This window comes from Hyperoodon ampullatus (assembly GCF_949752795.1).
Source record: "Hyperoodon ampullatus genome assembly, chromosome: 13".
NCBI lineage: Eukaryota > Metazoa > Chordata > Mammalia > Artiodactyla > Ziphiidae > Hyperoodon > Hyperoodon ampullatus.
The window spans coordinates 15,148,298-15,171,497 of record NC_136926.1 but is presented as its reverse complement, the minus strand read 5'-3'; the positions used below and the strand labels follow the sequence as shown (position 1 = coordinate 15,171,497).

At 56.5% G+C, this 23,200-nt stretch overlaps 1 protein-coding gene across 1 annotated transcript in view; it reads right to left on the bottom strand.

Moving 5' to 3' along the window:
- Nucleotides 1–23,200, bottom strand: part of RBM19 (RNA binding motif protein 19) — a gene marked incomplete at both ends in the record, with an annotated part of 128,719 nt that overhangs the window by 15,338 nt on the left and 90,181 nt on the right. Inside the window, 2 exons of the mRNA XM_079717342.1 lie at nt 8,641–8,761; nt 22,007–22,112. Of these exons, the coding sequence (XP_079573468.1) occupies nt 8,641–8,761; nt 22,007–22,112 (227 nt within the window). The remainder of the gene's footprint in view (nt 1–8,640; nt 8,762–22,006; nt 22,113–23,200) is intronic.

Sequence of the window (23,200 nt, the reverse complement as noted above, 5' to 3'; positions counted from 1 at the left end):
GCACTCCTCTTTTTAAATCTTCGAGGGATTTCCCACTGTATCTTGAATAAACACCAGGCTCCCTGCCCCACCCCACAAGATCCCACCAGGGAGCCCTTCTGGCCTCTGCAGCTTTGTTTCCAACCACTCTCCACCCTGGACTCATTCTCTAGTCACAATGGCCTGCTATGAGCATGCTTCTGCCCCAGGGCCTTTGCACCTGCGGCTCCCTCTGCTTGGAATGATTTCCTCCCAGATCCTGGGCTGGCTGGCTTCTTTGAATCACACAAAAACACTGACTCCTCGGAAAGACTTTTTCCAACCACCACACTTGGAATCTCTCCTCCCTCTTCACACCCCCGAGTGGATATTATCTTTTTGCATTTCCTCCACAGGGCTTGCGATCATCATAACTTTCTCATTATTACCTTTTTTTTTTTAATCATTCATCTCTCCCACTCAAATACTGGCTCCATGAGGGCAGGGCACCTTCTCTTTTGTTTGCTGCTTTGTCTTCAATACTGAGTAAAGCTGGATAATTAGATGATCAATGGAGAACTGAGTGAGTGAATGAATGAAGTGGGAAGCAAGGCACTGCGGCCTCTGTTCCAGGAAGAGCTAGGGATTCTTTTTCTTAAATAAATTTATTTATTTATTTTTGGCCGCAATGGGTCTTTGTTGCTGCACATGGGCTTTCTCTAGTTGCGGCGAGTGGGGGCCACTCTTCGTTGCGGTGCATGGGCTTCTCGTTGTGGCACATGGGCTCAGTAGTTGTGGCTCGTGGGCTCTAGAGAGCAGGCTCAGTAGTTGTGGCGCACAGGCCTAGTTGCTCTGCGGCATGTGGGATCTTCCCGGACCGGGGCTCGAACCTGTGTCCCCCGCATTGGCAGGCGGATTCTTAACCACTGCGCCACCAGGGAAGCCCTAGTTGGGGATTCTTAAGCAGAGGACTCTAGCTGGGAGGATGAGGGTGGGGTTATGATGCCTCTAGAATTGTACCTTCTCTGAGAAAGGGGGGTTATGTGGGAGGAATTAGCCACCCGTGGCTTTAGACAAAAGAAGGGCGGCCATCTCACAAGCCCCAGGGGCTGTAAACTTTTTCTGTAAAAGGGGAGATAGTAACTATTTTAAGGCTTTGCAGGCCACAGTGGGTCTGTCACAACTACTCAGCTCTGTCCTCACAGTGCGAAGACATAGCTAGAGACGCTACATGAAAAATGGGCATGGCTGTGTTCCCCCCAAAAGCTTTATTTACAAAAGTAAGCTGCAGGCTGAATCTGGCTGTGGGGCTGTAGTTTGTAATCACGGCCCTACCTGGACTGTGGAGCCCAGATCCAATAAAAGGGGGGATAATTTGAAATTTAGGAACTGCTGGGGATCTAGGGAGTGGCAAAATATGGTGAGCTGTTCTGTAAAGTGCAAAGCTGTGTGCCCTCAGGCAAGTTACTAGACCCCTCTGGGGCTCAGTTTGCACCTCAGAAAAATGGGAACAGCACCTCTTCTAAGGAGCTGCAAGGCTAAAATGAGAGTGCATGAAACCACCTGGCAGTGTCCCTTGCACACAGTACGTCCTCGACCAAGCTCTCTCCTGTTTTCTTTTTCTCCTGACTTCATCTTTAAAAAGAAGGCACACAATTGCCTCTTTCAGACCAGTGGTGTTTCGAGGGTCAAGGTTAGGGCCACCTGGCTGCAGGCCACGCAGGGCCCCTCTTGCAGTGCCCAGTACATATTAGACGCTCCATTAGAACGGGCCCTTCTGACGATCAGGACATTTATCTCTGTTCGTTTATTCACCCCACCGATTGTCAGTGAGCACCTACTCTGTGCTAGATGTGGGGTCAAGGCAGTGGACATTGAGAGGGCCTTGTCCCCTGGAGGATAAAGCCTCTCGGGGAGTAAAGAGGTGAAACCACCACACACGTGAACACAAAGTTCAAGGGAAACGAGGTACGCGGTGCCACAAGGGAACTTTCAGGGAAAAGCAGAATCTCTGACGCTTTGGCTGAGATCTGAATCACGGGGGGGCTGGGGGCCAGGCCGATGGGGCAAAGGCCCCAGGAGTCGGGCTCCCTCCTTCCTGGCTAGGAGGGCCACTGTGCTGGAGGTCAGTGACCGATGGGACAGGTGCCCATCGTCTGGGCCTGAAGATGGCAGATCTCGCATCCCAGGCTGGCCTGGTTCGGCCGAGGGTGGGGGCGGGCGGCGGAGCAGGCGGGTGACGGCGGCGCTGCCAGCCACTTGCCATGCCGGTCATGTCTGCGCTCCCAGCTCCGGAGGTGAAAGGTGCAGCCGCTAACCACAGCCCATCAGTCCTCCCAGCTGGAATAAGACAACGCCGGGAAGCAGAGCCATGCTCCCGGCCCAATAAAAGCCTGTTTGCCCAGGCCTCCCTGGCTGTGCCCGCTGGAAAACAGAGGGCTGTGCGGGCGGATTGCTTCCGTACCATTATATTCTGTGGGCGGCGCTCGCAGGTACTGCGGCCTGCCGGGGCCCTGAAAGCTTCTCGATGCCGCGATGCCGCGACCCTGCTGGTTTGTAACACGCTCGGGGAGAAAAGGACACAGCCAGTGGCCGACCTTCCTCTTTCTCCCCTCTGCGTTCTCTCTTTTCACCGGCCCGCACCGAGGCACTGAAGAATAGCACTTCACCTGCCGGGGGCTGCCGAGCTGCAGCTGAGAAGGCTGATTCCGGGGGCCGGGAAGGAAGGCAGGGAGAGGACAGGGAAGAGGGGAGGGCGGCTCTGCGGAAGAGGGCCGTCTCGCTCTTCCCTCGGCCCAAGCACCGCTGTCTGGGGTCAAGGGCTTTGCCTATCCAGGGCAGCTTTTTGAACAACTTTCAAAGAGCTGCCCTCAGCTGTTTCATTTGATGGGTATTTCGTAAGCATCAACGTGCAAGGGACTATCTAATGCCCTGCCATGATACAGGGGCAGTGGGTGAAATGAAGACCCTCCTGCTTGGGGAGTGGGTGCCGGGACGGGGGCTTTGAAAAGAGCTTTTTTTGGCTGCGGATAGGGAGCCTAGATAAGTGGCGACGTCCAGACTGGGTGCTGAGTGTGTTTAGTTCCCACAACTGCATCGGAAAGCAAGACATCACTCACTTTTACCAGCGAGGAATCCCCCTCCTCCCCTTGCTGTTACTGTGTACTAATTAAGAGCCTACCACGTGCCAGGCATGGGGACAGGTGGCATCTACAGATGCAAACGTACCGTCCTGAGCACTGCCCAGGCGATGGGCTATTCATTCTCATTCATTCTCCCTCCCTCCCTCTCTCTCTCACACGTTCCTTATTGTCCGGGCTTCTAAAAACTGGGGGTTTTCTTTATGTCTCATTCCTCCACCCAGAGAGCATCCTCCCTCGGCCTGGCTCCACCGGAATGCAAGGAAAACAGGGAGTGTTCTTGGTGGCCCAGAGAAGGAAGAAGCGTTAGCGCCTTGCAGGGGAGGGGAGGATAAGTAATACTTGCTGTTTTCTCACCGTGAGCTTTAGAGGCATCATCTCCCGTAAGCCCCCAATTCCCCTATGAGGGAGGCACCCTAGGCCCACTGTACAGATGACAAAGCTGAGGCCGAGTGACTTCCCTGAGGTAACAGAACAGACACGAGGACGCACACTAGGGTGAAACGTTAAGGGGTAGCGGTGCATAGCTGCTCATATGAAGCCAGCAGGACGGCTAAAAGCCCAGGTCTGACTTCTGACTCGGCCACTAGTAAGCTGGGCGCCCCTGGGGAAATCATCTGCCCTCTCTGTGCCTCAATTTTCTCGTCTGTGAAACTGAGGATAATGACGGTATCTACCTCCCAGGATTCTGCAGGATTAATACCTGTGAAAGCCCATAGATAGTACCTGGCATGGAGTGAGGCTTAACAGAGGAAAGTTGTCATGGTAATAATAATAGTAATTAGTATTACCTGGCCTGAACTGCACATGGAGCTGTGTGCCTTGACCTAGGCTTGTCAGGGACCAATGGAGGAGAGAAGGGCTGGTCACAGGGCCTGGGCAGCTCTCGGCCCACCAGCACCCCATCCCCACAGCCTCCCCCAGGGGAGCTGGATCCCAGAGGCAGAGGTGAACTCTGACTGTACCGGCCACAGTAGGGCCAAAGCTCCTCTCCATTTCTCTGGCCACCCCCACTCTGTCCCCGAGAGCAGCTCAGAGGCCACGGTGTCGCCAGCAAGCTTCCTGCTGGGTCCCGCCCAATGGTTAAGACGCCTGCCGTTCATTCCGAGGCCCACCTTCCGCAGGGAGCCCTTTGTCGTGGCCTCGGTGCTCAGGCTGGGCAAATGGGGCTCGGGGCCTCCACCTGAGTTCTGAGTGCCTTCCTGGCACAGATCAGGGCCGGGGGAGGGAACTGGGCATGGGTCCCACCTGCCCTCGGAGTCGGCCAGGGCCCTGGATGCTCTGAACAATGCAGATTTTAACACAAACAAGCTGGGTATTTTTCACCACAGGGAAAGGGCAGAGCAGGGAAAAGGGTCCAGTCAGGAGGGCAGGAGGCCAGCAGCCCTATGCTGAGTATTCAGGGCTGCCGTGGGTACCCCGTTTCCAAAGACATCAAGCAGACAATGGGGTGGGTGGGTAAGAGGGCTGACATTTGCACAGCACCTGTTCTCAGCCGACTCGTCTACCCTGTTTCCCCCCCGCGGTGTCCTGCTTACTTGGGAAGGGTGTAGGGAGCAGTCACCCCAAGGATGGAACGCTGCAGCCAGACTGGCCGAGTTCAATCCCTGCTTCTACCACTTACTGCCTGTGTGACCCTGGGTCAGCTACTTCACCTCTGCGTGCCTCAGTCCCTGCATCTGTAAAACGGGGTGATTAAGGGCATCTACCTCCTCGGGGTGTTGTGTGGGTAAAAAAAAAAAAACGGGCAGCGCGTGCTGCTCTTGTTATTGCCCTGGTCATCTTCACCAGTACTCCATAAGGCAGCACCCTTGTATCCCCACTTGTAAAATGGGAAACAGAAGCCCCAGGGGCACAGTGACTTGTCCTGGGACACTCAGCTGGGAGGCTATAGAATCCAGGACTTGATGATTCCAACGTTGATGCTCTTCCTCCTGAAACTAACTTTTTGGGGACCTTGACCTGATAGAAAATCTGATGACAACAAAGATCCTCTTGCCAGAGAGGTAAGTAAACACACACATACATACACACACCAGGTGATAACGTTTCTGGGTGTTCACAGCCCCTCTGAGGCCAGCCCTAGACTAGGGCCCATGAAGACAAGGTTTCATGGATTCTGGGTTAAAAATCCCTGTCTCATATCTTGCTGTGTTCTGGAGAGTGTCCTTTTGTTTTCTAAGGATTATCGTATATTTGTTTGGAAAGAGCGCTGTACAAATATGATAGGTAATTGTTTCAGACTCTTCGGGCCCCGAACTTTCAGGCTACCTCTTTGCTGCCTTTTCACGCCCCAGACAGGTGAGGCCAGCTAGAGGTCTGACACTTGGCCATGTTTGCCAGTGACCCTTCTGGATGGAACACATCCCTGCCAAGCCAGGCACTGCTGGTCCTGCCCCCCAGAAAACAGCCCCCCCACCTCCACCCTATGCCCTGACCTTTGCGGGTCACCACAGACGCTGGATATTCTGTTTGGCGCTCCCAATCCCTCCCCTGTCCAACTCCATCCCCTGGAAGGAGTCGTCACTGGGGAGCCTGGCCCTCTGGCTGGCGGATGGGCCAACGCGAGACCCGAGACCCGGGAGGAGAGCAGAACAGAGAGGGGGGTGAGAGGGATGCAGGCATTTCTTGCCTGGCTCCCTCCCTGCTTTGGTTCAGGGCCCTGGCGCTGGCTGCATCCCTCCAAACTTGGGGACCAGCCGGCCATCCCCAAGGGCCCTGCTCTCCCTGGACCCCAGGGGCATCACTTCCTCCTGATGCCCCTTCACCTCTGCACCCTGCCCCCACCTCTGCATGGCAGGCTTGGGGTGAGTTCTGTTCCCTGCTGGCACCCTGACATCCACCCACGGTGCTGGGGAGGGTCTCTCAGGGCTCCCTTTCTGCACACTTGGTTAGTTCAGAGCCGGGGGCCCCTTCCAGAACCTGGGGGACGGGGGGAATGTCCCCTCAAGGGGACTCAAAAGAAGTGCAAACACATGGCTGGGCTCTGACACCCAGTGCTGGCCTTGGTGGGGCCTTTTCTCACCTCTGCACCTCGGTCTCCTCATCTGTAAATGGGGACAAGGTAACACGCACATCGCAGGGTGTCAATTCTAAAGGGCCACCTATGTTTCCCACTATGATTTGGTATTCATCCCCTCCATTTCTGGAAGGGACCCTGTGCATTCTGGGTTCAGGGTCTGGATGATTCAGGAGGAAGGGAGCCGTGCGGTACACACACACACCCTAGATCTAACGGAGGTCCAAGGCTTTTACAAGTGGCATCTGCTAGTATAATGCCATGCGTGGGGTTGTGGCAGGGCGGGGCGGAGGGCTCTAGAGCTGGTCTAGAGTTCAAATCTCAGCTGTGCACTTTCCAGGCTTTCTCATGTCTTGGGCACACGGCTGAACCTCTGTCTCTGTCTGTTAAATGTAGACAGCCGTGCCCATGGCTGGAAGGGTTGCCGTGAGGATGAAAGAGACAACGCGCGTCACATACAGAGGATGGCCCGGCACAGAGGAAGCCTTTAATAAACAGTAGCTTTCATGAGTCCCTTTAATGCTCGGCTGGTCTCAGGTCTGTCATCTGCAAAACGGGGCTAATCAGGCCCACCTCACGGGGCTGTTGGGGCATTAATGGGAAGATGTATGCAAATAACCTGCTGTCTTTCCTGATATTATTATTGTATCTGCCCCTGTCTGGGCCTCGGCCTGCAGCTGATAGGGGGAGATAGCCAATCCCACAGAAACGCTTCCAGCCAAGGCTTTCTGCTGGGGTAAGGCAGTAAATGCTGTCTTTGGAGCTCAGTTTATTGAAGGGGGCTGCTCTCCAAGGCAGGGCAGGACTGCTGAGTCTGCAGTCCCCCGCGGGGTGGGTGGGTGGGGGGCAGGGGGACGGGAGAGTCCCTTACACAAACATTTGCCGATGGGTGCATTTAGGCCGGTCAATGGCTGTCGATAAGGATAGGCTTTCCTCCTGCACAGAAGGATTTGGGGAATTATTGAGTTGTGTGCTTGCGACTGTGTACTTAGCCCTGATGGCTCTGCTTTCTCGTTTGCCTTTGCTTATGTATTCTCCAGCCTCGGACTGGCCCAGGCTGGCACGGCGGCCCGGAGATGAACCAATCAGTGACAGAGGTGACATGACGGCACAGGACGGCACGCTCTCCACCCTGGGGGAGGCGCCAGTCCAGCGAGAAGAACCGTTAAGAAATACAGGATGGCGACTTCCCTGGTGGAGCAGTGGTTCAGACTCCACACTCCCAATACAGGGGGCCCAGGTTCGATCTCTGATCAGGGAACTAGATTCCATGTGCATGCCGCAACTAAGGAGCCCTCCCGCCACAACTAAGACCTGGTGCAACCAAATAAATAAATAAAATTAAAAAAAAAAAAAGAAATACCTGACGACGTGGTAAGGAGGTTTAGGCACACAGGTGGGAGAGCAAAGGATGGAGCCATTACTGACACCTGGGGGTGGAGGGTGGGGAAAGGGAAGGCTTCTTGGAGGAGGTGTCATTTGAGCTGGGCCTTAAAGTCTGGATAGGCACTTGCCAGGTTGGAAAAAAAATGAAAAACAAAACTGAGAGGCAAGGCATTCTGAGCAGAGGGAACGGCATATGCAAAGACACAGAGTCCTGCCTGGCGTTTGGAGACAGTGACCTCCACGAGAGGTGTGGTGGGGAAGGATTAGGCAGGAAAGGCCACTGGGGTGGGCATGGGGGTGTGTTCTGAAGGGTTTGGCAGGTGGAGTTAGAGTCAAAGGGCTTCCATGCTGTTTCTAGACAATGTGCTAGAGAAGGCAAGGCCCGTGTGAGGCCTCTGGCTGCCCTCTCCAGCCACACTGGCCGCCCCGTTTCTCGATGTGTCACACTCATGCCAACCCTGGGCAACCCTCCTGTGGGCACAAACGTCACCACTGCGGGGAGGCCTTTCTGGACCTAGCCCCTTCCACCTGGACCCAAAGCCCCCCGAGGTCACCGCTGCACTCCTCGCACTGGGACATGGCAGAGGCTAAGTATTTTCTGGGGATGGACTGCATCACTGGTGAGGCTGTGTGACGCCACCAAGGTGTATAAGAGGTGGAGCTAGGTCCTGTGACCATCGGGGCCCGGGCAGGAAGCGGAAGGCACTCAAACTGGATAACTGAGGAGGGTCCAGTAAACAGGTAGCAGGCGCAGGGAAATCGGGGCAAGTGGTCCCTGGGTCACCACCGGACCCTGGACAGAGAGTGCTGGGTGCAGAGAGCCACCGGATGTGAGCTGTGGCCTCTGGGGGCAATGACAGCCAGCCGGCAGCAACCAGGCAGGAAGTGAGTGGGGGCGGGGGCATAACCACCCTGACCCAGGCTATTCCTCTCCCCGATTCCTGCCAGGCCTCCCACTGACCTGACCTGACTGGGAAACCAAAAGGGCATGGAGGCCACCAATGCCACCCACTCGGGTCAGCACCTCCCACTGGCACAGAGAAGCGTATGGATGGCGGAGGGTAAATGTGAAGGAGGCGGAGGGAGGTCCAGGAACCTGGCCCCCGCAGCCCGGCCGGAGGACGGCAGTTCTCTTACCGTGGAAGTGCTCGGCCGTCTTCCGCCGCAGGGCCTGCAGGCTCTCCTCGGAGTCGGCCCACTCCAGCACCAGCCTCCGGCCGTACAAGTGGGTGCTGTGACACAGGGCGTTGAAGGCCCTCTGGAACAAAACACAGTGTGTGAGCAAAGACCCACTGGCAGATGCTACAGCCTGCTCTTCTACCCGCCAGCACCACAAACCTAAAGGCCAGCTCTGGCCCCACGACACCTGCTTCCTGGGGCGGGTGTAGGGAGCTGATGGGCACTTCTATTCCATTAGTGGGTTACGTGCCCAGGGACAGTGTTGCAAGTGGCCGTGAGCTCAATACATCCGCTGTGCGGGCTGTGACTGGTGCCTGGGCCGGGCAGCCGGCTTTCCTCCCGTGTTCCATCCCATCTGGGGACGGTGACCCCATGAGATGGCTGGCCTCCCACCCGGCTCCCAGGGGCAGTGCCTCCGAGGAAGCCGAGCCCACCCGGCCCCTCGATGACAACCACACGGGCCCTTCACTGTCACTGGGTGGCACCGTCCTCCGCCGGTCCTGGGGATTCTGTCCCCCATCTCTCTCTGCTGCCCTCTGCTGAGGCTCCCTTGGCCACTGCACTGCCATGGCCCCCCAAGCCACTAGCTTCCGCCCCGGCTCAGTGGCCTGGGACCTGCACATGCTCTTGCCTCCCGCCTTCGCTCTTCCTGACCTCCCCCCGCACCCTGCCTACTTCCCAAAAGTCTTTTTGACTTTTGTTTTGTAACAGCTTTATTGGGATATAACTCACCATACATACAAGTCACTATCATAGAAGTCACCCGTCTACAATTCAATGGCTTTTAGTCTATTCACAGAGTCGTGTGACCACCACCATACCTATTTTAGAACATTTTCTTTTTTTTTTTTTTGCGGTACGCGGGCCACTCACTGCTGTGGCCTCTCCCGTTGCGGAGCACAGGCTCCGGACGCACAGGCTCAGTGGCCATGGCTCACGGGCCCAGCCACTCCGTGGCATGTGGGATCCTCCCGGACCGGGGCACGAACCCATGTCCCCTGCATCGGCAGGCGGACTCTCAACCACTGGGCCACCAGGGAAGCCCCTTATTTTAGAACATTTTCATCATCATCACTGTAAAAAAAACCCTGTACCCATTTGCAGCCACTCCCTATTCCCCCTGCCCCCCAGCAAGCACTAGTCTACTTTCTGTCTCTGTGGATTTGCCTATACTGGACACTTCCTACAACTGGATTCATATGGCACCAGCGAGTTCCCTCTTAAACATCACCAGGTCTAGAGCTAAATTGGCTCTGTGCTGGGGCTCTTCCCAAAACACCCCTGAGGTACACAGAGGCCACTGCACTTGGCAGCCAGCAGCTTGGGCTCTGAGGCCACCCTGCCTGGGCAGGGCAGGTCCTGCACTTCCTAGCTTCAAGGCCTTGGGCAAGTTAAATGAATCTCCCTAGCCTCAGTTTCCTCATCTGTAAAATGGGAATGTTAACGGCACTATCCTCTAGGGTTCTACAGAAGAAGACAAAGAGTTAACATGCAAAGTGCCCAGAACACTCTGGGGGTGCACAGTAAGTGCTCAATAGATGCTAGTTCTCGTGAAGGTGGTGTTGCCACCACAGACATTTGCAATTTCTCTCGGCACAGGGGCCTCGGGTTAGTGCTAGGTTGAAGGGGCGGGCTCCCAGGCACTGTCAGCACCAGGGAGCAGCAGTGGCCGGTGGTGGCGTCTTGGTCTCTGCTTCTGGGTTGCAGGCAGCGCCATCTGCTATGAGAAGAGGAGCCATGGGGTTTGTCCCTCTTGCTTCTTTGATGCTGTGAAGAGGCAGTGTATAACCAGGGGTCTGATTGGAACCAGTCCCTCTCTGGCCTCATCTGCACTGTGACTGTCAGAGGTTGGACTGGGTCCCCCAAAAGAAGAGATGTGGAAATCCTAACCTGGCACCCCAGGTTGTGACCTTATCTGCAAACAGGGTCTTTGCAGATGCAGTTAAATTAAGATGAGGACATCCTGGAGTACGGTGGGCCCCTGATCTAGTGTGACTGGTGTCCTTACAAGAGATGGCCATGTGAAGACACAGACGGGGTGAACGCAAGTGACAAAGGAGGCTGGAGCGATATCTACAGCAGGGAATGCAGGCTGTCACCGGAAGCTAGGAGAGAGGCATGGAATAGGTTTTCCCTGAGAAGGAACCAATACTGCTGACAAGCTGATCTTGGACTTTTGGCCTCTAGAACTGTGAGAGAAGACACTTCTGTTGTTTTAAGCCACCCAGTCTCTTACAGCAGCCTAGGAAGGCAACAGTGACCTTGGGTAAGCCAACTGCCCCCCACCATGAGCTTCAGTTTCCTCACCTGTAAAATGGGGCTAACTGTGAGACTTACACACCATCAGCCCCGAGGGTGGCAGAGAGTAGGTATTTGATAGACGGCTGTATCTGAAAAGCACCGGTGCGAGGTGGGTGGGACATGCATCTTTTAAAAATTAGACATGGGGCCAAATTAAAGAAATGCTTTTGTTCTCCTTCGTGCTTTTCTGAGAAGGGCCAGGTGCAGGAAACTTTTTCTTTCCTTTTTTTTTTTTTTTAACGTTAATTTAAAAAACTCTTTCTGACTGCCAGCAGAGCCTCTGCATTTTTTTTTTCCATGCGGATATAAAAATGCATCTGGATTCCAAGCCAGAATGGCCCATTCAGAGCTTTAAAACACACGCGTTCTCAGCTGGTGAGGCAGAGAAGCAGCCTGACTGGGGGAGCTGGGGTTTTAAGAGGGGGGAGGGAAATTGGTCGGGAGTCTGGCATGGCGGGTACTCCATCCTGGTGCCAGGGTCCCTGAGGAGCTGCGGTTCCGGGGACACGGTCGGATGGGGGCGGCCAAGAGGTGGCATCTGGTAGGAACTAAGTCAGAGTCAGAACAAGGGGGTACTGGAGCCCGGCAGGTGAGTCCAGGCGAGATGCCCCAACTCCAGCCGTCATATCTGTGTTTCCTTCTTACCCTTGGAAACCCACTCTCCATTCCTGTGCCACGCAAAGCCTGGAGCAGTCTCTGTTCATTATAGGAGTTGCTAAAAATTCCCTATCCCAGCCTCTCTCTGATATCACCCCTTGCAAATTCTCAACTCCTCTTTGGAAGGACTTTTCACTCTAAGAGGTGAGGGGGCACGGCAATTAAGACTGGGGGCTCTGGACCTGGGCTACTATGGTTCAAATCCCTGCTTCATCACTTACAAGCTGTGTGATCTTGGGCAAGCTGCTTAACCTCTCTGAGCTTGAGATTCCCCATGTGTAAAATGAGAGGCAGCAGCAAAGAATGGATGCGCAGATTCAATGAACTATTAAGTCTGACTGCCACACTGCCTGGCACATGGTAATTCTCACCTAAATGTTGGCTGTTGTTATTATTAGGATGTATGCCCTCAACTTCCCATTGTCACGCTAAAGAGCAGGAAGAATGCTAAGTAGGGTACAAAAGCTCTTTTGTATTTGAGGTTAGAGCACAATGTGTGAATCTCCAAAAATAGCAGAATTACCCTTCCCGGTTCTAGTCCCCTCAGGTTAACAGGAAATCAGGTTGTGTTTCCAGCCCTAGTGGTTGGAATGTGGTGGCCCCAAACTATCGCAGGCAGGAGGACAGTGATTCCTGGCTAAAATTGGCCTTGGATAATTCCGAGTGAGTAATTGTGCTTCATGCAAGGAGCCTGTTATATGTGAGACCCGGGGAGGGGGACGGGGAGACACAGCCCCAGGGCCTTGGGGCTTTCGGGCCAGTGCAGGGGAAGGTTTCAGGCACAGCCCCGGCCTCTCTGGCCTGCCCTCCTCTAGCAGCTTCCTCCCAGGTCTCTGTGCCTACACTAGACTCCACCGAAACCCACACCACCTTCTCCCCGGAGACTTCCCGAACCTCAGCTCTAGGGCTGCGGTCACCTTGGGGTGCCCAGGGTTCCGCGGAGTGCTGGGCGCTGCAATGGAGGAAGTGGAAAGTTAGCTGTTCCCAGCCCTTTGCTTCTCTCCGAATCCTGCTTCTGTTGCCTGTGTTCCTCCCTTGCCATCCGAGGGCCTTCATACCATGGATTAGAGATGTCCTGGGTTCCAGAGAACTCTAAGCACTTGACCTCAACCTTCTCATGAGAACAGACACCATTCTCCCATTTCAAGGAAAGGAAAACTGAGGCCAAGGTTGGTATGCAGGTCAAGTTCCTCCTTACTTTTCCTTTCAGCCTCTATGTGTTCCATCCCTGGGCCTTCGTAACATCCCCCTCAGCCTCGGAAGGGCTCCCCTCGTAGACTGCAGCCAGGTGCCCTCTGTGTGCCCTGCGCCCCCAGCCTCCTTAAGAGCACCTGCCCCGTTAATGCCTGCTTGTGTGCCGGGCTCCCTGGCTTGACCTTGAACCTCGGAGGGAGGCCTCTATCCTGGCTACCCTTGGCACAGAGCTCGGGACAAAGCGTGCTCGGTAAATACCTGCAGGGCGAACCATGGAGCAAGACCTTCACCGAGGGTCGTGAAAGCACGTCTCCAGACCGGGAGGGCCGCTGAGGTTGGTCCCGGCTGGAGACGGAGGGCTGGTTTAGATGTCCTGCCCTGGCTCCTCCAACCCCTGAGATTCAGCCCACGAGGGCAGCAGGGAAAGGAGCACGTCTCGCCCACGACTGTCCTGTCCTGTATGAGTGGGAGGCTCTGCCTTCGGTCAGGACAAGAGCTGACACATACACAGTCCTGGGTGCGGCACAGAGACGGACAGGAGGCCCCGCTCCCAACATGCATGACTTTGGGACCTCGGGATGGGAAGAGTCACCTGTGCCTCTAATACCCGATCGCCCAGCTGGGTCACTGCCGAAGCCTGAAGGTCTAGAACAAAACTCTTAAGGGCGCACTGGGTTGGCAAAGAGGAGGATGCTGTAGAAGACGAGGCCACGCCCCCCGCCGGCTACTTCAGGGCCACTTCCTTCATCATCCGATGGGCCCGTGCTGGTTATTCCTGATCCCCCCCTGCACCCCCTCTCCGGGCTTTCAGAGCTGACTCCCCTGGAGGGCATAACCAGGGCTCGCTGGCCTTGGGTTCCATTTAGGACGAGCAAATGGGAGGCGCCGGTGAGAGGTTGGAGGGAGAGGCAGAGAGGCCGGGGGACTCCCTGGATCCCTCCCTCCAGGACCACAGCTCCTGCCGGTGGCCCCTGCTTGACAGCTCAGGCTCTCACCTGTCCCTTCAAGGTCCCTTAGCCTAAGGGGGCGACAGCTCCCACTGCCACTGGCCCTGGTGGGGGTGGGTCACATCCCTGGCGAGCCCCCCCGAGCCCTTCTTGCCCCTCCATGAATCGCTCCTCACTTGAACCATCTGGGGTTAGGTTCTGTTTGCCGACACAGATGGTCGCCTGAAGTCCCTCTGCCTTGACCCGCGGCAGATGGACTGCCCCCTTCAGAGAGCAGGTCTTAGACAACGTGAGGCCCGACAAGGGCTGCTCTGAGCAGGTCTAGCCGGAGTCTGGAGCTGCCCCATCACCCGGTTCTCTGCCTCAGCTGTCTTGGAAACACACCTCTTTCATCTCCTCTGACCTAAGCCACCAACTGTGGGCACCGAGAGCCGGCTAGACTGTGACCAGGCCTGGCAGCCACCCTTCCAGAACAGGGAAGGCACCGGAAGGCTGCCAGCTCAGTGCCGGGCCTGACCTTTCTGCGGCTCTCCCTGGAAGACGGGCTTCTGCCTCCTGGCAACAAAAGCCCATTTGATGCCCTTGGCAGGACTCCCGTCCCAAGGGCCATGGCTCCCGGGCCGGGCTAAGGCCAGGCCTCCTGTCCTGAGACGTCCAGGGCATCTCTCAGCCCCTCTGCTGTCTCTTGCCGAGTGGGAGGGCTGCATCTCTCGGGAGATGCCAAATCCACCTGAACACGGACGACGCCAACCTGTCCTAAACCATCTGTGCCCCTGAATCCTGGAGGAAGTGTGGCCAAGAACGACCACGTGGCTCAGAGCACAGCAGCCAAGCCCAGGGTAAGGGAGCACTGGTCCAGCTGGGCCTGCTGGGGGCTCGGCTCCTTCTCTGCCGAGGGGGTTGAAAAACAGAGGCCTATGATTTCTGGGAGGACAGTCTGCTGCCCTGGGATGTTTTGTATCGTCTCCCTGTGGACAGCATGCTGTGCTCTGAGCGGGGGATCACTTTTGTCCCTGTACCAATGCTCCCGGACTCCTGTAAGTGAGCTCCCAGCAAACCTTCCAGCCACCTCTGGCCTACACTGGGGAAGAGCTGGTCCTCAGAAAAAGTGGGGCTCTTTGCACAATACCGATAACTTCAACTGTGGGCCTCCACTCAGCACCTTGGGCCCCTCCGACTTACGATGCCGTGGAGCTGAGGGCAAGTTTCTAAGAGAAACACCCAGGGACTGGTTTTCCGGGCTGTGGTGTCTAAAAGCTTTCAGATGAATAGATGTCTTTTCCTTGCACTCATCCATCCACTCAGCTCAATCCAATTCAACTCAACATCCCTGGAGGACCTACTATGGGCCAAAATGAGGGGACTAAACTAGGGGACAGGAAGGTGACGTACCACCTCTGATCTCGGGGAGAGAGTAAAGAACTACTAGGAAAAGAGGGCCAACCCAGGTAGCCAAGGGCCAGAAGTGACAAGGCAAAGAGGCCGTGGGGCCCAGTAATGGCCTTGGGCTCCACAGGGGGTTGCAAAGCACAGTCGTGTGCTTTCTGGCTTTGATCTGGCGAGACCCTTTTGAGTATTCACTTTCTCAACTACAAAGTGGAGGTGCTTCAACCTTCTTGGTGCTGAGAATACATAAGATAATGACTATTCATTTAACCCAGCGCCCGGCAGGCGGGCAGGGCCTGATTCCCGGGACCTGTGATGTTGTCCTTGGTAGTTTAGTTTATGTATTTATTTTTTTGGCCGCACTGCACGTCTTGTGGGATCTTAGTTCCCTGACCAGGGATTGAACCCGGGCCCTTGGCAGTGAAAGCGTGGAGATCTAACCACTGGACCGCCAGGGAATTCCCAGTAGTTAAGTTTTAAAATGCTGATTACTTAGTGCTGCTGGGAAGGAGGAAGGCTGTCCAGCTCAGCTGGGCTGGTTACCTTTTCCTGGGGAACTGGTCCTGATTGCTGAATAAATCTGAAACGAGGACATCTGAACCTGAGGCCTTCTCAGAGCAGTGGAGCTCCGTGGCCTCCCACTCTGACCCCACAGGGGCTGGGCAGGCCTCAGGGCACACGGAGGGAGAGAGGGATGCAGCCAGCAGATGGGCACACTGCGGGGCTGCTCATACCCCAGAGATGAGGGGGGCACATCTGCTAGCCTGAGGAGGGTGGCTTGTCCTGATCCCGGGTTCTCAGCCCATAAATGTGTTGGCTGAGCCCGAATCCATGCCTTGAAATGCAAGGCTCAGGATTCAAACACGTTTCCCTTTACCCCTGGGCCCTGATGATAGGAACTATGCAAAACCTGCAATTAAAACACAAGCACGAGTGCACACCCCTAACACAGACAAGTGGGGATAGCGCCCCAATTCCTGCATTTGTGTCCAGTTAACATTTCAGGAGACAAAAAGCAACTGATACCTCGGCTTCAAAGCAGAGCGCCTCTGCCCCGCGGGGCCCGGGACACTCCCCTGCCTCTGCTCCTTTGGTGCCCTGTGCCGCGGCCTGTGGTGAGGGCTTGGCACGCAGCTTTCCACTTAATCTTCATGGCTGCCTCAAAGCGCAGATCATTTCCGGTTGTGGGCCTGAGCAGCCTGGGGTGTGGGGACATGAAGCGCCTTGCCCACGTTCACGCAGACGGAAGGAGGCGGCTCTGACTCCACGGGCCATGCTGCTAACCACTGTGCCGCCCTGCCTTTCTAGAACACGGGCTGTCTAGGGAGAACACAGCCCACGGAGTCTTCATTTCCATGGGGCCGTGTCCCCTTCAGACCCTGGCTGCACACCCTCGGGGCCCCCGGGGAGGCTGTACTCTATGCCCTCCTTGCACTCAGATAAGCAAACGTGTGTGTGTGTCTGTGTGTGGAGAGTGCACGCCGTCCGTCGCTAGTCTGATGGCGATCGCCGTTTATGGCGCCTGCACCGCGGCTGGGCACCCAGCGAGGAGGCGGCTGTCCCTGCCTTAAGAAGCTCTGTCTTGCTCATCGTCACCTCTTCCCACCACTGGTCTTGTTTCAGCGGAATCTGCAAGGCGAAGGCCATGGGTGCGGAGAGGCCTGATGGGACCCCCCTACGAAACTCTCAGCATTACCCCAACCGGGGTGGGCCTGGGGCTGCGTCCACGCCCCCCTCTGCCCCGGCACCATACAAAAGTGAGAAGCGAGAACGGAGCCGTTAACTGGCACGACTCCCCAGTTAAAAGCTGCGGTTGTTTACCAGTGAGAAGAGCGCTGCCTGCCAACGCCGACCGCCATCCCATCTCCCTACTGCCGGCTCCCCCCAAGTGTTTATTTAAGCCAACACATTGCTCTGCTAATTGGATAACATTCCATGTGAAAACAGACCTTTTAAAACAACAGCAGCGGCGGCAAATAAAAACAGCTGCAACTGCAAAAGTACAAAGGCTCGGTGGGCTCGGGGAAGGGAGAAATTAAAGGCACATTCATGGGGAGGGGGAAGAATGTTCTGGTTTCCGGGCTGCAAGTCTGCTCTTTGCCTTCTTTCCCTTCTTCCTCCGTGACCAGCCAGTCCAAGTAAAGACAGAGGAGGTGGTGGCTTCTAAATGGAATCCCAATGACTACTGGTGGCCTCTTGGCCAATGGGCACGGGCACAGCTGGTTGGGAATCCCAGGTCACCTGCCCAGGTAGAAAGCTGCTGCCTCCAAGGCTTGGGAGGGTTGGCAGGAGACAGTGTGCGGCTCCGGAGGCCCCTAAAGGAATGCCCACTCCTCCTCTGGGGGCCCCAGAGGAGCTGATTTCATCCTGGGCTTGTTCCCAGGAGATGTTTTAAGGGCCAACCTCTTGGCCTTCCTCCAAAATGTCTAATTGGTGAGTTGCTGGGGATGGGTGAGAGGTGAGGGGTGTGGTGTAGAGAGAAGGGGGCTGGCGCACGGTTTGGCCGCAGCTGGCACTCAGTTTAAGTGAATACGTGAATGAAGGGAGGAAGTGCTAATCCGTGGACTTTGGGATCAGATCGACACGTGGGGTTTCCCAGCTCTGGCAAGTGGCGCCATCCCTTCGAACCTCAGTTTACCCATCTGTCAAATGGCTTCCTACCACTGATGGTACAAATGCCCAGCGCCGCCCCTGCCGAAGACGGGCTTTTAGAAGTTGATGGTTTTTTACTGATGCCAAGAGGCTGCCCTTCCAGAAACATCATCAGGGCCCAGAGAACCACGTGGCACCTAAGACACTACAAACATCCCTACACACAAGCGCAGACCCAGGCCACCGGGGAAGACCACCGCATCTGGGACTTCCTGTCTGCCCTCATCGACCTTTGTCCCTGCTTCCCTCCAGCACGTGGGAGAAGGTTCTTTGAGAAATGTGGGCTCGTCACACTTGGAGGTTTAGATAATAATAACAGCAGCCCTTTCAGAGGGACTGCCATTCATGCCTGGGACATCGGGGGCTGATGAAACGCCCTAGGTTGGGAGAACATGCCAGCTCACGGAGCCCATGACAGGGGCTGACGGCCAGGTCCCACCCCTGGTTTAGCATCTCAGCAACAGAGCCAGGTCCCGGCTTCCCATTGGTTCCCAGGACCCTGCACACACGGAGCTTAACAAGCGCCTGGAGAAACCGGGGAGGGAGTTATGCAAATCTCCAGCTGAGTCCGGGGCTGCTGCAGGTTGGGACGAGACAATGCGTGTACGGTGTACATGTCACACACAAAGCCAGCTCGGCCGGTCGCGGGAGCCTCTGGCTATTGTCATCAGTTGCCTGGTTACCCTGAGCTCTTCGTGGAGCCTTGCGCTAGGATTCTCTTCCCTGTTTGGGGTGTGTGCTTGACCCAGAGGGGCCTGACGGATGACGGAGTTCCCGAGGATGTGCGGGGTGGAACACGGGGTCATGGAGCAAGGTCGGAAGACTCAGGGTCCCTGGGGGCGGGGAGGACGCAGATGACCCATGCTTGGGGCCCAGAGAGAGATGGGGGTGCTGAGCAGATGCCTCCAGGGACCAACCAGGGTGCCTAATTCTCTCCTCAGCCAGCTGGCAAAGTGGACTGGTTGGTGCCCAGGAAAGAGTACCGTGCTGTGAGTCACATCCCCGGGTTCACAGCCCAGCCTGGAAACTGCTAGTTTCTCCACTGCTTTCCAGACCCAAGGTTCTACAATCAGCCTGTGCTCCCTCCCTGCCTCCTCCCCCTAATATGTGTCCATTCCCCTCATCTTTTCCTCCCTGTCTCCTCTTCTACCCTCTTGAGGACCGCCTGGCACCCCGGGGCACAGGAGGCTTACACCTCCAGGTTCCAGCGCTGCTGATGCCACAAGACTTACTGACCACTATCTTCCTGGAGGACGCCCCACGGCAGGAAACGGGGGTGAAGCCCTCGGTGAGGGAGCCGAGTGGTCAGGGTTCAGTCAAGCCCCGGGAAGGATTTCTAAAGCAGGTCTTCTTTCCTGAAGCGTTTCAAAGGGAGAACCGCTGGGGGTGGGCGGCGCTTGTCCTGAGAAACTGGGGGTCCTGGAGGTTCCCCTACCAGCCCTGGGATTCCCACGAGTTCCTTCTTTCGAAATGAAAAAAAGGTCTCTGGGGGTTTCTAACTCAATGTCTCCTTCCAGCATTGCTTTCCCTCTTCAAACTCACGCCCGCCCTCGAGCTAACCAGATATTTACAATATTCAGAATTCTATTCACCAACATGCAGCGCGCACGGCTCTATGGCTCAGTGGAGAGCGCTAAATGTTCCACTCGGGGGACAATAAAGTTCTTCAGACAGACAGGGAGAAGGAGAAGGAGAAGTCACGGCAGCTTCTCCGGGAAGCAAAAAGAGCAAAGGGATCTTTGCAGGAGAGGTGCGCTCCCGGTGGGCTCAGACTTCATGGGAGACCAGCTCGCTCAGCGGCGGCACAAAGGGCCCGTCCTGGTGCGGTGAGAGGCGGGGATGGCGGGGCCGGGACAGCTCCGGAGCCAGGCTGCCGCCTGTCGGAGGCGAGGGGCCGCAAGAGCCAGTCCCGGAGGGGGTGTGGGTCGAGCCCTCGCTGTCCTCGGCTGCCCTTTCTCTTCCTGGAGCCCAGGATGGAAGGGACGGAGGGGAGGAGCCACCTCCACCAGTCAGCAGAAGGCTGTGCTAGGCTCTGCAAAGAACATTTGCAGCCTGGCCTCCGGTGCCAGGCGCTAGCCAAGCAGGCACTGGCACTGCCCGGCTACCTGAGAATCTACCCCCCCACGCCCCGTTCCAGTGACCCCAGGGAACCAAAGCTATATTGACTGCATCCTGGCAATGGGAGCGTGGAATTTCAAGGCTGGCAGTCCATGCCTGGTCCAGCCCTCTGGGTCCCGAGAGCCACGTTAATTCTGACTTCAAGCTCTGGAGGGAGGCTGCCGCGTGGAAGAAGCTTCTAGTTGGAGGGGCGTGGACAACTTTTCTCTCTGCTCCTTCCCTTTTTCTTAGATCACCACCATCACCATCCTCCTCGTCACAGCTAACAGATGGAGCTCACGGAGGCCAGATCCCGTTCTAAGACTATCATCTCATCCCAGCCTCACAACGATTCGGTGAGGGAAATTCTATTACCGTTTTATAAGGGGGGAAACTGAGGCACGTAGAAAGTAAGTCACCTGCCCAAGGTCACATAGCAGGTAAGTGCTAGGATTCTGGCTGCAGAGTCTGTGCTCTAACAGCTAGCCCTTGAACTGGCCCTTAATAAGAGATGTTTCTTGGGGCAGGGAATGAATCCCCCTTCATTTATCCCCTATTCGCAGTCTCACACAGGAACCCTGACATAAAACAGATGACAATGGTCCTACACACTCACAGAAGCTCAGGGCTAGACGGACGCAGTGGAGAAAGCGCTGCCTGCACCCCTCTCTTCTCTGTCCACAGATGGAGGGCTGGGGGCTCTGAAGGGACCTGGGCTGGTGGGAACGAGGAGGAAATAGCTCACTCATCTCGAGCACCGTGTGCCAGGACCCGTGTCACCATCTGCCTTCACCCTGTGGGCGTGGGACCTGTCATCATTCCCATTTTACAGATGAGGAGACTGAGGCACAGGGCAGGGCTGGGAAAGCCAAGCAGCCAGCAGTAAGTGCAGTGCTCTGGACGGCTGTTCCCTGGCTTCTCTCTCAGCCAGTGGCGGGGGGGGACCCCCGCAGGTGCCTGCCTTGCTGGTGAGCGTCAAGGCCGTGGGCCGGCTGCACGCAGGGGTTGCGGTCCCTCCTGTCCTGACAGGAGGCGAGGGGAAGACTGCCAGCCGAGAAGAAAGAGGCGCAGATGTCTGGACAGACATGGCCACGTGTCAACAAAGCATGCACTTGAGTTCAAGACGCTGAGACAAAGGTGGCTGGCAGGCCTGCTGAAGTCCTGGGGCACCCTCTCTGCCTGTGCGTGTTCCCAGGGCCCACAAAGGCCACAGCTGTGTCCCTGAGATGACACCTTCAGCTCCACCCACAGGGCCTCTGGCAACGCCAATTTGCTGCAGGCCAAGAGTATGATTCCAACAAATACTCCGCTTTTCTGAAGATGCCTCCTCAGAGGCGGAGGGGATCCCAGCCATTAGTGACACGTGCCCCTTGCTTCACTGCACCCTCAAGGGAAGACAGGCCAGGACGGGGGAAGGCTGCCTGTGGCACAGGCTCTCGGAGGGAGCCCACGAAGACAGCGCCATGGCCCCCTCCCCCCAGGATCCTGACCTGGGACTGTGAGAGCAACAACCACGGACGCAACCAGAACCCCAGTCACACAGCCTCTGCCCCTTGTCTGCTGCCGCGGAGGACGAGGACCCAGGACCTACTGCACCAAGCCCACACCCGGAGAGGCTGCCTTGCTTCAAAAATAAACGGTGGTTCTGTCTCCAAGGAATTCCGTACACGTGCTTACACACAGCAGCGCTTGCCTGGCCTGAGCATACCTGAAATCAGCACAGAACAGAAGCCCCAGGCACCAGCAGGAAGGAGAGGGGAAAGAGCTGTCCCCGCGGGTTCCCACTGGGGTGCCTGGCGGCCTCCCCTCCGAGCGCTGTCCCCTGGTTCCCCTCCACTCTGCACAGCATCTCCCACGCTTTCTGTCTGACCTGGAGCGGCCCGGGACACAGAACTGCCCCTTCCTCCAAACACAAGGCCCGTGGTCTTTTCTTAGAAGGACGCTGTGCAAATTAGCAGGGCTGAGAGAGGAGGGGAGAGAAAACCTGAATGGGGAGCGGGGGACGCGCCCACGTCTGTGAAGAGGCCGTGCTGCTTCTCCCACAAAGGACCCAGAAAGGAGAGGCCGGGAGGGACGGGCCCTGGTCTCACCTTCGCGTCCTGCTTGGTGAGGAAGTCGACGAAGCCGAACCCTCTGTGCGTGCCCATCCCCGTCATCTTCTTCGGCAGGCGGACTGTCTTCAGCTCCCCGAAGGTGCTGGGAATAAAAACACAGGAGTTTCAGAATCGAGGCCTGCAAAGGGGGCGGCGGGAGGCAGGACCGATTCTCACCCGCTAACCCTTTCCAGTTAGAAGAGAGGAGTGCCCGCAGATGCACATGGGGGGTATGTGTGCACAGCCACGTGCACGAACACTCATGTCAGTGTCAGCTCCCCACTGGACAGCACGTGTCCTGGGGGCGTGGGTGGCCTTCTCCCTCCGGGCCTGGCCATCACGCCGGCAGGGAGGGAACCATCAGACTGGGGATGCCGTTCCTCTGGGGACGGAGAATTCTCCGTTCCTCTCTTTCGGGCGGGCAGGCACACCGGTCCTCCCGGGGGTGAGGGCGTGGGGTGAATGAATATTCAGCAAGGCGGATGCAGCCCCGTGCACGCAGGGCTGGGCTGGGGAGGCACTGGCCAGGCCAGGGCCCCGGACTCGGGGTTAGCACAGACTCCCCACGGACCCCCACGAATCTGACTGAGTAAGCAGGGTGAGTCCCTTCTCCCAGATCTGGGACCTGGGATGGTTCTTCAGCGCTTGGCGCTTGAATGCCACACAGCCGCGCCCTCTAAACCCCACTCCTCCTGCCTCAGGGTTTTGATACCTGCTAAGCCAAAGTCAGGCAAAGCTGACTTTGGAGGAGAAAAGTCAGGTGTTCCCCCTCCCCGCCAACAGGGATCAAACAGGTAAACACGGCCTCCAACCATCTCCCCAGTGACCCCTCTCCCCGTGGATAAACCTTTGAGAAATTCCCGGACAAAAGGATCGGGCCTCCCTTGCTTTCCTGTCTCACGCCCCTGCCCCCAGCCCACCCTCAGGTCCATTTATCAAACATATACGCACAAATTGCTGCCGATAAATATTTAATGTGCGCGGCATCTGAAAAGAGGTATTACTTTATTTGAAAATCTACGCACACTTGCGGGCACCCGGGCACACGCACCTACACACGATGGTGCAGGATGCCTCGGGGCCAGAGACCGATAGGGCAAAAGGCACGGTAAAGGCCGTGAGCTCTCGTGAAATGATCTAAGCTAAATCTGTGGAGTTAACCCGCAACCCTGCCAGCATGACCAGGCATCT